Source organism: Crocodylus porosus, unplaced genomic scaffold (genome assembly GCF_001723895.1).
Source record: "Crocodylus porosus isolate Cpor-Errol unplaced genomic scaffold, CroPor_comp1, whole genome shotgun sequence".
Taxonomy (NCBI): domain Eukaryota; kingdom Metazoa; phylum Chordata; order Crocodylia; family Crocodylidae; genus Crocodylus; species Crocodylus porosus.
The window spans coordinates 154784597-154800669 of NW_017728886.1; the positions used below are offsets into that span (position 1 = coordinate 154784597).

Sequence of the window (16073 nt, forward strand, 5' to 3'; positions counted from 1 at the left end):
TGCCCCTTCCCCTTCCCCTTCTCACTCCTCCCTCCTGCCTGCCTTGCTGCCTTCCAATTCCTGCTGGGGCACCATGAGGCTTCCTACCCCACCTTCCCTGCCAGATTGTGCCTGCCCCAAGCTAAAGGATAACTGGTAAGCTAACCAGCTATCACTTTGCTTATCAATTAAATGATTAACTGTTTAACGTTTCACATCCTTATTCAACCCCTGGGATCACCTACCCCAGGCAGGTGGTAAGAGCATGGACAGCTCTATCCTGCTGTAAACTTAACGTACATCTCCTGAAATAGTGGCACAAATTGATACCATCTGTGGCATGAGAAGGGAACAGGATGTCTCTTTTTGCTTGGCCTTCGTGCTACCATAATGATGTTTTTGGTGGCACAAAGGCTATAGCTGCTTCTACCCTGGGTATTATTCACAGATTTCCAGTGTAGTAGTTCTCAGCCTTTTTAGATTCAAAGCACCCCTTGGAAAGCGGTGGGTCTTAGCTTTCACTGACCTTTTTCTACAGTCAGAGTTAAATAAGTATTAGAGCAATTTTGTTGCAGAAAACCTCAAAAGACCACAACAGGTCAAAGTGTTTGACACTGGGTTCCTATTTGAAATCTCAGGCAAGGTTCTTTGGGTACATGATTAGACTAACTCAGTAGCTGGAAAACAGTTCTTAGCAAGCTTTTGGGTGCAGTCACCCTTTGTCAGGCATAGGGAATCTCTGCTGGTCTGAGACTCCAAGGAATGATGGAAGCTAAAAGTGTGGAAGGATGTCAGTGAAAATGTAAATAGTTAGAGATAAGCAAGACAAAAGGAAAAGCAGGGAAGGGAGGGGGAAGAGAGGGGGAAGGAAAAGTCATTTATCTTGTGACTCATACTAAAGCACCCTGGTTGAGAATCACTGCTTTTGGGGGGGAGGGTAGGCAAACCCAGGCAAAGTTACCAGTGTGGCACATAAAGGCACTTTCCTTGGCATGCAAGTCTCAGGGTAGATGGTGGGGAAAGGGCTAGGGGCTGCACTGCCACAACAAGGATTTGGGCCTCTTGCAACTCCCTTGTTGACTTGCCAGGGGCAGATGACATCTTACAGGTCAAGGTTGTGAGTGTTTTTGGCACTCTGCCCAAAGATATTGCTAACCCCTGCTGTAGTGTTTACCAAGTTCCCTTCTTAATTGAAAACATTAAAAAAAAAATTAATTAAAAAAAAAACCCCAAACAAACCATAAGTGATGTGCATGGACAGAGAAGATCATATTTGTGAGGAGGGTTGGTGACAAATATGTGCCTTCCAAAGTATGGGCTCCTTATTCAATTGTTTTCTTATGTATAGTGTTATGAGTTCTTAGACTATTCTGTTGGTTCTACTGATTGAAAGAAAACCAACATAAATACAGGAGATCTTGCAGAATATTGCTGTAGCATAAATAAAAGATCTAACTGAATGTAAGGCCCATCAATTTTTTTTTTCCCCCTTAATTTTGATTAGCACATAAATAAAAGTAGGCATTGGGAGAGGGCAAAAAAGTTATGCCTTAATTTACTTACACTTAATGGCTTCTACCCATAGCAAAGGGCTTTACTATCAGTTGTCAGTACAGTAAGTCTTTAGAATAGCCAGTGTAGTTTCAGCAGCTAATTCCAATAAATAATAATAAATATATTTTGCTTAGGTTTCTGTAGCTTCAGCATTTTTTACTTAATTGTTTTGTAGGGTTTCTTGCAGTTTATCCTAAGGGATCTTCCTGTGTCCCTAAATTTTGCTTCACCAGGCCTGATTGGCTGGTGTGTATTTGAAAAAAAAAAAAAAAAAAAAGTTGCATCTCCCCCCCCCACACCTTTTAAATATCACCTTAAAAATATCAGACTTCAAATTTTATAGTTTTGCAACAGAACCTCTTAGCACGTGTTGCAAGACCTCCTCCTATTTTTTACGGAAGTAGTAGGAAGATTAGTGGGGGTCCTGGTTTTTTGTTTAAAAATCATAAAAGCTCTGATGACCCTTGCAAGTTCTCTGATTTAAAAAAAAAAAAAATCTGTATTTTTCTGTGGGTGGGACCCAGTGCACGATGGAATGCTGTGCCACCATGGTGAGGTGCGGAAGCTGTAGTGGTGGCAGCACGGAGTTGGTACCCCTCACTGCTGCTTCGTGGGCAGGGGGCGCCTCACTTTGGCAGCAGTGTCTGCAATGGTGGCTCCTATCCAGAACTGGGTGCAGCCCAGTTGCAGTCTGGTGCCCTGCTGTGGTATAGAAATCTTGAGGGTGTACGTGCACTTCCTGCCCCACTGTTGTGTGGCCTGTGTGCCTCTCTTATCCCTTCTCCCTGCCCCCAGTAGGTTTACCTGGAGGGAGCTGGTCTCTACCGCTGCCTGGCTTCTACGTGCATGTATGTGTGCATGTGCACATGGTGCTCCCTGTCTCCAGTCACCCTCCTCTTGTCCGTACAGCCCCTTGCATGCTGGAACTTGGCCAGCCTGCAAAGGGAAACCCATGATTGCCTGTGCTTTTCTCCTTTAAAGGTAAAAATCCACACTTTTCTCTGTTAAAGGAGAAAATCCATGTTTTTCCATAATGAACAGAAAACCTGGATCCCTGGAGATCAGTAAGCAGAAGCATCCTTTTTCCAAATTTTAATCAGTAACATTAATTACAAAAAAAAAATCCAATTTTCTCTCCTTGTTTATTACTTTGTATTACTTGTGTGTGTGTGTGTCCTTGAGAATTAATGAGGAAAGGTGGGTTAGCAGGTTCAAGCAAATCCTTACTCTGCAGACGATTGGTGTAGCTATGAGAAGGGCCAGCAAAAAATATGCTCTAGTGGACTTCCAATAGGCAATTGGATAATTTTTTAATCACTCAAATGGCATTGTTTTACATTTGGTTTTGGTACTTATAATTTTGTATAGAAATAAGAACAGATGTATTGTAGAAAGAAAAGAATAACCATATAAATGTATAATTTCAGGAGGTGGAGGAGCCAGTACTTCCAAAAATATCTTTACCCATCAGTACTATGTCATTGCCTCAGTTCAGCTTTGGTTCCCTTGCTGCTACTACTACTACTGTCTCATCATCATCAATCACTCCGACACAACCAGTGATTAACAAGGTAACTTTTTGGACAGCATATCTCCATAATACTGTACAGGATTAACATGTTTACCTTGCTACAAATCAAATATTTTTTGAGCATCTTTGCAATGAATTATATTAATTTATGTCTAAGTGAATTAAGACCATCACATTCTGATTTAGAATGAGGTTATAGGATGATTTTTAATCTAGTTTCACAGAGTTTTAGGTGGAGATAGTTAGTGGACAAGGCAGCTGTAAAGTTCCTGGTAATTTTGTTATGGTAACAGTAAGCTGAGGTACTTCACAATTTAGAAGTAGCATAAAGTGATAGAAGTACTAATAGGCAGGAATTGTCATCACCATACTTGGTTTATCACTACAATAAAGTAAACATGAAAAATGCATCAAGTCATTCTCATATTTGTCTACAGTTTAAAGAAACACAGATTTCCATTTCTAATGGAGGTGCCAGGAGCAGCTGCTTGGTTAAAATTTTGTTTAGGTATCTTTTATTATATTTGCATATCTTTAATTGTACTTAGACTTGACTTAACCATTATCTTAAATTAGAATTTCCTGGGTTTATAATACTTGGCTTTAGAGGTAATTACAACATCTGGAGAATATTCACCCAGCGATTACTTAAATTCTCTCAAATTTAATTCTTTGTAGTTGGGTACATTTCAAAATCAAATTTTCTAAATTCACTGCAGAATTTTGTTTTCTAACTTTCAATAGTTACTTTTTGTTCCAGCATTTTTCTTTTAAATTCAGTCTTGATTCTTTTAAAAACTTAGGTGCCGCCAGCAAGTAATGCTAGCAGCCCTGTGTTCAGATTTTCATCTCCAATTGTAAAATCTACTGAGGCAGAAGTGCTACCTCCGTTGTCTGTAAGTAACAATGCATAGAGAAGCTCAGTTCTTTTCAAAGCTCTTCCTGTCATTTTTGTAAAATATTTCAGAACAAGTGGCAGTAATGGCAAAGTGAACATAAGTTTTAGTATTCATGTTGTATGCCAGCAAGTTGAAACTTGGATTTCAGGCTTGTCTTTGTATGTTAAATCAAATAAAAGTTTCTTCCATTGGGAATTTAAAAAGTATCTCTTCCTCCTTCTTCAGATTGGGTTTACATTTAGTGTTCCTGTTGTGAAATCAGCAGAGCCTTCTGGATCCAGTGATAGTCCAGTGCCACATCTGTTTAGCCCAGGTAACTAAAAATTTAGCACATCAGCTCCCAAAAAAATTCTTTGGCTTTAGATCTGTTTTGTTGGTGTATGAAAATGGATATCCTTTCAACCAGATGTTGGATCTGGATGAATTTCTAGAGCATTCTGCTCCCCTTCCAGTCTTTCACCTTATCTTGCATTCAAGTACAAGTGGGGCTAGAGTGGGGCAGAGGTGGTGGCAGGGAGGGCAAGTGATGAGGGGGCAGGGACTAGGGCATGTAGGCAGAGGAGGAAGCCGTGACTCGTGTGCTACCTACTTCCTCTACCAATATTTGCCCTGCTGCAGTGTTGGGGAGGGACAAATTTAAAACAACCCTCCAATAATTGCGTTCTGTACGTGCAGAATTGTAACATTTATAAGTTTTCTGTGCATGGAATCTAATGGGAGGCTCTTCATAAATTTGAAATCAACTTGGATTCAGGTAAACATAGTAGTAATTCCCAACTAAAGCCTTCATTTTGATGTACAGATACGTTTTTAACTACATAGCTAAAATTGTCTTATTGTAGTATGCTTCTTGGAAAATGTCACTGAAGTATTATACTTGCAAATACTGCGGAAGCTTCCATATAGTAGAGCAAGGTTTGAGTCATATACTAATACTAAAAGGGTAGGTTAAAGGGAAACTTTAAACTTCAACTTTGCAGTGCTTGGAAGTTTTATGTTTTACTAGTACAAGAGTGTCTAATTACTGTAATGAAATATTACGAAAAAATTCCTTCAAGTTTTTACTTTCTACCCTTGATGTTATTTTCTCATTTGTTCACTTTCCATCTTGTTTCACAAAGCAGCATGATTTTAAAAGATGGGGAAAATGTAGTTGTAAAACAGATTTAGAGGCCTAAAACTACTTAATTGTGACTCTCACTAATTATATTTAAAAGTACAGTTGTTTGCTTAAGATCATGTCTTTCAAATTCAGGTCTTCTTGCTTGCTTATTTGATTTCTGTACCACCCTTCCTAACCAAAGTTATGGCCAGCTTATAAGAAAAGGACAGAATAACTTAGAAAGCAGGAGTGACAAGAGAACAAAGCAACTTTAATAGGGAACTAGAATAGCAAGGTATAAAGAGAGCCCCTCAGCTTAGCTTTCTATGCTAAATACTTGCCCAAATAGGACTGTTTTGCAGCACTTCCAAAAAATGTATAGGCCCAGACTCTAATAGGGCTTTGCGGGGGGCGTTCCAAGCCTGAAGAGCAACTGCTGGGAACACCCTTCTATGCGTTTTGCCAAACAGACATGGCGTACTGATGGTACTAGTGCTTATAGAAGGCTGCCGTTGGTTGCAGTGATGCATGAGGAGAAGGTAGTCCCTTAGGTATATAAGGCCCATTTTGTTTAGGGCCTTACAGGTCAAAAACAGCACCCTGAATTGTGCCTGGAAAGGTAATGGGAGCTCATGCAAACTCTGAAGCACTTGAGTTATATGCCCACCCCCATCAGAAGACAGGCCACTATGTTTTGTATCAGCTACAACTTCCTGATGGTTTTCAAGGGCAGCCCTGCATCGAGCATGTTGCAGTACTCAAATCTTGGGGTTACAAAGGCAGGGATGATGGTGGCCAAATGTGAATTTGAAAGAAAGGGTCACAGCCTTCTCATCAGATGGAGTCTGTGAAAGGTGTTCCTAGCCACTGCTGCCACCTAGAGATCCAAGCGTGGCAGAGTACATAGTACTTGCACACTATAGACTTACAAAACATTTCCTGTGTAGTGATTTAGTACAGGAAAGTCTTACTATTGACACATTTCCCTTCTGAATCTTAGCAGATGTACATGTGTTCCTGGGATAACTACTCAGATCACTTAGGAACTTGTTCTAAACTTTGTTTATTGGAACTTCATGTTTGTGCCACAAACAGGAGTTGTTTAGTAATATCTTGTATTGGACTGGGGCTCTGTTCCTCTTAAGAATGAAGTAGCCCAGCGAGGGAGCAGTGCAGGCCAGGCAAGGTGCAGCAGCTGCAGTTCAGTGGCCACGGAGCAATGAGGCAATTAGCAGGCATCTGCAGGCAGCCCGGGATAGTTGGCTGACCGGAGGGATGGAGAGGCCTAGGAGTATATACGTTTGAGTTGGGAAGCTAGTTTACTCCTGCAAGCCGCTGGGTAGGAGCTTCTGCCGAGGAGAGCTACCTGGGGACGCTAGACGGAGTGCTATGCTGCCTGTGGGAACAGTGAGGCTCAGGGAGCTCATAAGGAGCCCAGGGCTGGGAGGTATTCCAGCACAAGGAGCAAGGGAAGGTTTCGCCTCTTCGAGAGAGGGCTGCTTCCCCATTAAGCTTGTTACAGCCCAGGAGCTTAGTGTTGGGGTTAGGACTGTAGTGGCATGTATTTGCCTTGAGCCCTGCCAGGTGCAGGCTTAAGGCTCAAATGACTGTTGAGCCCAGAGAAGGGCAGAGTGTGAAGCCACAGAGCCAGACAGGGGCCCGGTGTCCGAGAAGGGTGCAGCCAGATGGGCCTGGGGCCCAGCAAAGAGGGGCCCAGTTCCCAGAAAGGCCAAACCAGAGAGAATGCCTTAAAGCCAGGTCCAATACAGTGGGCCTGAGCTAGAAGGCATATCTAGAATAAAGGGGCAGAAGCCAAGGAGGCCAAAGCCCCAACAGGAGAACAACAGTACAGAACAGCCATGTAGGACATGGTATAGGGGAGGAATGGAGCCATGCAATTAACCCTTAAGCCTGTAGGTGCCCCAGTCTAGAGAGGCCCAGTGAGGGGCCTGGGAGCAGTGCAGTAGAGGCTAGTAAGGTGCTAGGGAACCTCAGTGGGGGGATTCATCTAGACTGGGGCCCATGCAAGGGCCTGTAGGCAGCCTCCCTAATGATGATGATAATAATGATGATGATTATCATTATGATAATCATAATAGTTTCATAGTTTCTAGGGTCGGAAGGGACCTGAGTAGATCATCTAGTCCGACACCCCCGCCATGGCAGGAAACAATACTGGGGTCATACAACCCCAGCAAGATGTTCATCCAACCTCCTCTTAAAAACCCCCAGGGTAGGAGCCAGGACCACCTCTCATGGAAGTTGGTTCCAGATCCTAGCCACCCTGACTGTGAAGTAGTGCTTCCTGATATCTAGCCTCAACCTGCCCTCTGCCAGCTTGTGACCATTATTCCTGGTCACTCCTGGCAGTGCACGGGGGAAGTGACTCCCCCAATGCCCGCTGATCCCCCCTAACTAGTATTCCATCAAGGTGTGGTGGGTGAGAAGGGAAGGCACCTTAGGGACAGAGCAAAGCACGGTCAGGGAGCTACCCATTTGGGGGGTGGGGGTGCGTCACAGCTGCCCTTGGGACCCTGATGTGCAAGATGGACCAACTATTTATAGTTGGGAGAGAAGCTTAGTTAGACATGCTTTCAGGCTCAAAATGCCCTTCAGGGCACTGCAGCTTAGGTTCAGGTGATCCCACCCTTTGAATTATCATTGGGTACTTATAATTTATTTAACTTATAAGCTATTGGAACTGTCATGCTGGAATTTAGGCAAATGCAGTTTCTGTCTGGTAGTACCAAAGCAAAAAATAGTAACTTGATTAAATTAAATCATGTAGCATTTCTTTAAAAGTGAGTAGATTAGAAGAATTCAGGATGCACTTTATTAGATCAGTCCATAGAAGCGTTTATGGACAATCTGCACAGAAAGCCTCACTTCTCATGCAGTGGTAGTATGACAGATTGTTCTGATAAATTTGAGGGCTTGAAAGGCAGTTTTGCTTTGCTTCCTCTGACCATCCTTTCCCATTCCTGCTCAGTTGTAGCCCCAAGTGATTTTGTTTTCAGTAATACATTTTCTTTCTAATGCAAAAATGGGTGATACTGCCATTGCACATAACAAGGGCTGGGTGAAACAAAATCCATCCTACAAGAAATTGTATTTAATGTAATAAATAATTGGATTTGATAGCAGCCTTCAACTACCTGAAGTGTGGTTCCAAAGAGGATGGAGCTAGTCTGGTCTCAGTGGTGGCGGATAAGAAGACAAGGAGCAGTGGTCTCAAGTTGCAGCAAGGGAAGTTTAGGTTAGATATTGGAAGGAACTCTCTCAGGAGGAGGGTAGTTAAGCACTGGAACAGGCTACTTAGGTTGTAGAATCTCCATCCGTGGAGGTTTTTAACACCTGGCTAGACAAAGCTTTGGTTGGGATAATGTAGTTGGGGATGGCCCTCTTTGAGCAGGGGGTTGGACTAGCTGTCCTTGTGAGGACCTTTCTAACCCAAATTTTCTATGATTCCGTGAACTGCGTACTTCAGCAGCACTTTGTCTTCAATTCCAATTGGGAAGAAAAATTAGGTGGAAATATCAATAATTTAGTTAGAGCAAAAAGTTGTGAAAATAGTTGATTCAGAAATGGCAAGAAGTTATCTTGCAGTATTTTGAATCAAAATTCAATATTGTGTAACCTCTCCAAATGGTTTATTTTAGGGTAGTTGAAAATATTTCAATGCCATCCCCTTGTAATGGTGCCTACGTTGGCTTGTAGCTTGGACATCCTATGTTCCCATTCTCCTGTCAGTCCTTTGGCCAAAATAAAATTTTCATGTTCCATGCAGCCCAACATAATGTGACTGATTCATGGAAGGAAGAGTCTGTTCCTTATGGAAAACAGGGAATAGGAACATGAGGCAACAGGACACCTGAGGATGATGTTGAACCAACTCGAAACAAAATGTTTGGGTTTATTTCAACAAATTGAAATACTCTGATTTATATTGAACCAATCTCAGTTCAAATTTCATTTTTTAATGGAAATTTGAAACTCAACAAAATATTTTCCTATGGGAAGTTTTTTTTGTTTTTGTTTGTTTTTTGAAACAAAATCATGTGTGTCCAAAAAACCCAAACATTTATATATATATTTTTAGATAGCTTTTTTCTATACGCAACCTGGTGAGGGGGGGGAAAAAAACCTATTCTACAAGAAATTGTATTTAATATAATGAATTAATATGGACAAGCACCTAGCTCTTTCCTGCCTAGGACAGGGGGTTGGACTTGATGACCTACTGAGGTCCCTTCCGACCCCAACATCTATGAATCTATAGCTTTCTTCATAGCTGTCTCGGTATGAATTTTATTTTGACAGTTGAGTTTAAAATGGGGAATTTGCTTGAAGTTAAAAAGCAATTTTGAAACTAAATAAAATGTTGATTATACCTCTGTGATGCTTACGGTAACACACATTTCTATCTTTTTGTGAACATAACATTTTAGAATCAGATATTAGAAAGTAGAAAGACCACATCTGTACCTTTGAGAGGTCTGGATATCTTTGAGATCTTTGGTTTCAGCAAATATGATTTTTTGTCTTCAGTATATTCAACATGTTACTCCATGAAAGTTTGTTTGGTTTTTGTTGTTGTTTTTTTAAGGTACCACCCCTTTAAATAGCACCAGCAATAAGAAGAAAGGAAATGATGACTATGATGGCCCCTTCAAGCCTGCAAAAGTCTTGAAAGAGGGGAGTGTGCTGGATGTTTTGAAAGGCCCTGGTGAGACAATGTATTCAGTTTAAATAGACCCTGTAGAAAAACATGTATTTGGATTCAGCCTCTTGTATATGGGCACTTAAATAATTAATCTAAGATTTAAGTTTTGCTAATTTAACTTGAAAATGTATACTCTTTTAAATATTGACTGGCTTTCACTGCAGTCTAAGGGTTTGCATTAGCTGCACAGATAAATGTAGGGACGGACTGCAATATAAATCTACTCTTTCTGTTGTGTGTCCCTTTATGCCAAACTAGAGACTTTTCTTGTGTAGTGGGACGCTAGTAGAACTGAGGACCAAAAAGGGTTTGTCAAAGTGAATAGTCAGTATTCCATTTCAGTTAAGTAGCAGTGTGTTAACAGTAGGGTTGTCAGGAAATTGTTTTCCTATCCTGGGAAAATGGTTTAGATTTCATAATAGAAACAAGTCAAAACCTTAATAATTTTTAAGAACCAAAAAACCCCCTGACTTGATAAACGCATGTTAGTTTCAAAGCATTTGGGCTTATTTAGCATTCCATGTTTTTCAAAACTTTTTTTATTTCAGTGGTAGAAAAAGATGGTTTAATTTTTCAAAACAGGAGATTTGTCAAAATTTACCTTTTCTCATGTAAGGTTTTGATGAACTGACATTTATTGATGAATAAAACATTTGATCATAAAATTCCTAACCTTACTCTAGTCAAGAGGATAGCATTTTTGTGTATAGGAATGAGCTGCATGCAAGCGAATAAAATAATTTGCCTGTTCAGCTTAAGGGACAATCTCCAAAATTAATCGCATGGAATTATCCCTTTTTGTGTGTATGAGAGTCTGAGGCAGGCAGGCATTCGAACAAGCCACATTGTTGGGAAATTTCAGTTTAAACAATATACCCCTTAATTTCAAGCTTTACCTGTATTTTTTATGGACTAAGGCAAACAGCTTCTTTCTGTATGTGAGCTGGCAATTTTTAAAATAAGGAGTTGGCTTATGGTAGTACTTTTTTTAGGGGCAATTATGGAATGCTAGAGGGTTAATTGTTCTGACCAGTGTACGTCTACTGCTTAATGTTCAACTGCCCTGGTAAGAATAGCATGTGGATGGCTATACAAGGTACAAACCGCTATACAGCTGCTAAAGTAAATATACATCAGCAGTGACAGTATAAACAGCTTGAGAAATGTGGTCTAATTGGATATAACTTCTTAAAATTAAAGTGTGTGGTTTTCACATGGGAGGAAGCGCTGATAAGAGATAACTCCTGCACTTTGTTCACAACTATTTCCTGGCAGCAAAAGCTTCTGTACGCAGTATTTCCTTTTAACTAAGGTTCTGTGTCAGATTAAGCTGGGGTAGTCATTTTGTTACAGCGAAACCTTGGCGTTTTACCCCTTTACACAGGATACTATGGAGCTGTCACTGACAGAGCCTTTCATAATGTACATAACTGTAACCCCCTGGTGTACTATAGGTTTAATTTAACATCTGCTTTTCATTTATAAGCTTGGTTACATGTAAGTGAGCATTAAGACTTTATTTCATGAACGTTCAGGCCTTGTTTCTGGTTTGTTCTTTTCTAGGATTTACTTCTCCAAAAACCCACTCTCCTGCAGCTGAGCAACCAGTTACAACAAGCACAGTGGTTTATACAAGGCCTGCAATAAATGTTATTTCTGCAGGTGCTTCAGGAGCTAAAGAGACTTCTAAACTGACTTCATTATATTGGCAGTCTGACGCATGCAATACGTGTCTTCTACAAAACAAGACTGCAGATGACAAATGTATAACTTGTCCAGCTGAAACAGTGTCAGCAGTAGATACTACTAAACAGACTGGAACTTCACCTCTAAACAACACTGTTAAGTCAGCTGTATCTGCAACAGGGACACTGGGCTTCGGAGACAAATTTAAACCAGCAGCAGGAACATGGGATTGTGATACATGTTTAGTTCAAAATAAACCTGATGCTACCAAATGTGTGGCCTGTGAGACACCAAAGCCTGGAACAGGAGTCATGCCTGTTATGACATTACCAGTAGTCATAGAAAATGCAGTAGCAGTGACTTCCTCTTCTAGCTGCACTGAAACAACAGTCACTTTGGGGTTTGGAGACAAATTCAAAAAGCCGAAGGGTTCTTGGGACTGTACAGTGTGCCTTGTGTCAAATAAGGCAGAGGACAGCAAATGCGTAGCCTGTCAGTCTGAGAAGCCAGGTAAGTCATGGGGCTTTAATTTTATCTCTCCTTTCAGCTTCTGTCAATTATTTCTTCATTGTTACTAGCTAATCTTTTTGTCCAGACAGCTGTCAACTCTGTGTCCACTAAAACCGTATATCTATACTAGTGGTTTTCAACCTGTGGTCTGCAGACCCCTGGGAGTCCACAGACTAAGGGGCCCACAGAATATGATTCTGATCAATCAGAAGTATGTGAATAACCACACTTAAAATTCAAAGGGGTCTGCACTTCCATTCAGAACTTCCATAGGGGTCTCCACTGCCATTTAAAATGTAGGGGTCCATATATGAAAAAAGGTTGAAAACTACTGATCTGTACTGTCACTTTCTTATCCCCATGGAATACTGGGGGGAGGAGAGGTAGGCATTTAGATGCATTTAACTGTGACTTTGGAGTTGTGTTAGATGAGGATGACTGTGGCTGCTGACTGTAAATTGATGCGAGAATGCCCAGTACTTTACTGGCAGGTTCCTCCATGAGGAACGTTAGTACATTTGTGTGGGAAGCATGTGTTTGTAGTGCTGCACTTGTTTGAGGCTTGGAAAAGGAATGTTTTTACTCTAGAAATAGAGCATCTGTTTGCAGGCAGTTCCCGTCACAGGTCTAGGAGTTTTGCTTTTCCTTCTTGCATGGAATTTGGTAGCTCTGTCCCAAAGGATGCTCTTCTGTACACTCATCTTTCAACCCAGATGACAGGTTGGGTAAAACTACTATTAATTTTATAAATTGATCTCTAGGAAAATGTACTTTAATTTCCCAGGAGGAGTTTTTACATTAGTGGTTCTCTTCCAGTCCCAAAATGGAAACTTTCATAAGTTGGGGCTTAGAGGCTTTTTCCAATTTTGGAGACCCACTGATCTCTTCCTGCTCAATTGCTCTCTTGAACTGTACTTCCAATTAGTCTTCTTTAAAAAAAAGAAAAATTAAAAGTGCCTATTTTCAGAAGTGCCAGTGTCTCCTCTTCAGTGAACTAGAGTATCATTACACCAGGAGTGTTGCGACACTGGCTGTGTTTAGCACACAGCAGATCAGGGAGGGGACAGGCAGCACAGCAACAGATAGGGAAGAAGCAGAAGGCATGGTGGGAGATCAGGCAGAGAACAGAGGGTGGGACAGAAGCCAGAGCAGTGATCTGGCTGGGGAATGGGATCAGAGTGGCACTCAGGCAGGGTACAGAGCTAATTGGTGGCATGCATACTCCATGGCAAATCCCTTCCAGGCTCTTTTTCTGTCTAAGTAATGCCCAGCCCTCATGAAAGGCTGCTTGACTCCCAAAGGGTAAGGGAGGATTTCAGGGCGGGGTAGGGGTGTCCCTTTCAGTAAACACATAACTAGAAACCACCTACAGATATGCCTGTTTTCACTTGTTGACTGCTGAAAATAACCACTCCTACTTGCAGAGCCTTGAGTTCATTATAAACATAGTGTTATGGCCCCAACTGGGTCCTTCTGTGTGTGGTATGATCAGGGTGATCCAATTATTTACATGCAGCATATGACACGTTATGCAGTTGACTGCCACATGGCTTCAATTCTACCCCTGCTTCACTTTCCTGAGGCAGCAGAGATAACTGGGCTCTTTTCCCTCGTTGAAAGCTATAGCATATGTTAGGACCTGTAAATTTAAGAGGTTCCCCGTAAGATTGGACACCTTATGACTGTAAGCAGGCTTTTAACACCTTCCTTTGCCTCCTAGGGGGTTCAGTGCATGTGACCAGTAGCAGTACTTCCTCGTTCTTTGTTCCTTCTGGAGGATTTATGGGATTAGACAAATTCAAGAAGCCGGAAGGAAGCTGGGACTGTGAAATCTGCTTGGTACAAAACAAAGCAGAGGCCACAAAGTGTGTAGCTTGTGAGAGTGCAAAACCAGGCACCAAAGCTGAGCTCAAAGGTAATACTTGATGAAGTAAAGTAGTCACACTTTTTGGTTTTTTTTCTCCTGATTAAATTTGCTTGAATCCTGTCTAGAAAAATTATTGAAACAAGGTAACTCTTGTAAACATCTACAGGCTATCCCGAATTGAGTGTGGGCATGAGTTTTATTTAAAACAAAGGCACCTTGTGTTAGGGCTCAAAACGGTGCCTTTGTGTCTAAGTGAATATCACTTATCTGGGGAGGAAGGAATATAATCTTGTTCTTACAGTATACAGTAACACAAAACTGGTCATGTGGAGTATATACAAAAATGGAGAACTGCTAAATGACTTCTCTGATCTTGCTTGGGGGTAGAGGATTGCCACCCCCAGAAAGGGCTTTGAATTCTAAATAGCTGACCATGGACAAACAAGAAGACAATTCTAGTGAGATAACTGGATCCAGTTAACATAGTTGAAGGTTATAGAACTGGTTGTAGATGAGGACTCGCATGTGCTTTGCATTATGAATACAAGATATTCTTCCTTTCTGCAGGTTTTGATAATGCAGCTGTGTCCTCAGGTGTTCCTGACCCATCATTTACATTTGGTATTCAGATGTCGTCCTCAGAGTCTTTGCAGACGTTAGGAAGCACAGGAGGTTTTAAGCTTGGAGAGCAAGGGGGTTTCAAGTTCGGCATTACATCAGAAGTGGGATCCTCAAGCATTGTAACAGGGGGGTTTAAGTTTCCTAAAACTTCAGGGGACTTCACATTTGGAGTCTCTTCTTCAGACTCTAAATCAGAGGAGAGTAAAAAAGACAGTAAGAGTAACAACAATAATTTTACCTTTGGACTTCCCTCGGGTACAAGCAATCCATCTACTTCAGTTTGTCAGTTTGGAACGTCAACCCTGGGACAGCAGGAAAAGAAGGACGAACCTACCTTAGGAGGTTTCAGTTTCGGCACAAGTTCCACTGCCTCCTTAGCTCCAGCTGAGAATAAAACTGGAGCAAGTGGCTTTGGTTTTGGCACCAAGGAAGACAAAGATATTGCAACAACTCCCTTTGCATTTAAGAAATCGGATGAGAAAAAAGATGAGACTCCTTCTACAAAGGGAGGCTTCTCTTTTGGCAATGTGGAGTCTGTGCCTGTACCTGCACCTGCCTCACAGTTTGTTTTGGGAAGGACAGAAGAGAACCCGGACTCTGTCACCTCCACTGCTACTTCATTAGTGTTTGGGAAGAAAGTGGAGAATGAGGAAACCAAGACACAACCCATGTTTTCGTTTGGAAAGTCTGAGCAAACCAAAGAAGAGAGTACAGCGAAACCCACTTTCAGTTTTAGTTTGGCAAAACCAGCAGAGAAGGAAACTGAACAAACAAAGCCAACATTTGCATTTGGGGCACAAGCCAATACTGCAGGTAAGATGACATTCTCTTTAGTTGTTTGCTCAAGTCTGTGAGGCAACACATTTTATAAGTCTGTGCAGCCAAATTTAATATTTCTGACTGGTTTTGTGTGTTGGAGCTTTGAAAGCTGTATTTGTCCCATTAGGGGGCATTTACTGTTCTAGGTCTTGGGAGGGTAGATGAATTATATTACCATTCCTCTCTAGATTTCGATAGAGTTGGACCCTGTTGTTTTAAAACAGTGTGCAGTATTTCTTGGTCATAATAAACATTCTTTTAGGCCTTGTCAAACACAAAAGTTGCATTGCATCAATCCTGGTTTAATTAATTATTTGCATAAAGGGAGAGGAGAGGGAAGAATAAGCTATAAATTGCATTCAAGTTCTGCAGACTGTCACTGTAATTTCTACCCCTCAATGCAGTAAATAGTGTAAGATTTATATGTTGACTAGGCCTTAGTGTTGTGCAGTAGTCGAGGTAGTGGGTAAGGCCATCTACTGAGAGATTGAAGAAGAATATGGAAACTTTGTGACAGCACTAACAAAGGTTTCAGTGGTTACCTTTTATTTGCCAGCATTTTTAAAACCCACTTTTTTCTTGGATTCTAGCAAAGAATTCTGTCAGTAGCCCCAAACAGAAAAAAATGGTTTTTAATTAGGCTCTTGCACAGAATAGTGCTGTTTTGAATCTCTATGGCAGGGTTGTTAGTGAACAAACAGTATATGGATAGTTATGTTTTTTCAGAGTTCTGTAACTGGAATGCCATGGTAAGTGTTTACAGAGCTGTTTTCATTTCCAGC

At 41.3% G+C, this 16073-nt stretch overlaps 1 protein-coding gene across 1 annotated transcript in view; it reads left to right on the plus strand.

The window, feature by feature from the left end:
• Positions 1-16073, plus strand: part of NUP153 (nucleoporin 153) — a 45813-nt gene that overhangs the window by 17915 nt on the left and 11825 nt on the right. The window contains exons 12-18 of the mRNA XM_019539551.1: positions 2961-3104; positions 3868-3960; positions 4189-4276; positions 9672-9791; positions 11352-11984; positions 13705-13899; positions 14419-15285. Of these exons, the coding sequence (XP_019395096.1) occupies positions 2961-3104; positions 3868-3960; positions 4189-4276; positions 9672-9791; positions 11352-11984; positions 13705-13899; positions 14419-15285 (2140 nt within the window). The remainder of the gene's footprint in view (positions 1-2960; positions 3105-3867; positions 3961-4188; positions 4277-9671; positions 9792-11351; positions 11985-13704; positions 13900-14418; positions 15286-16073) is intronic.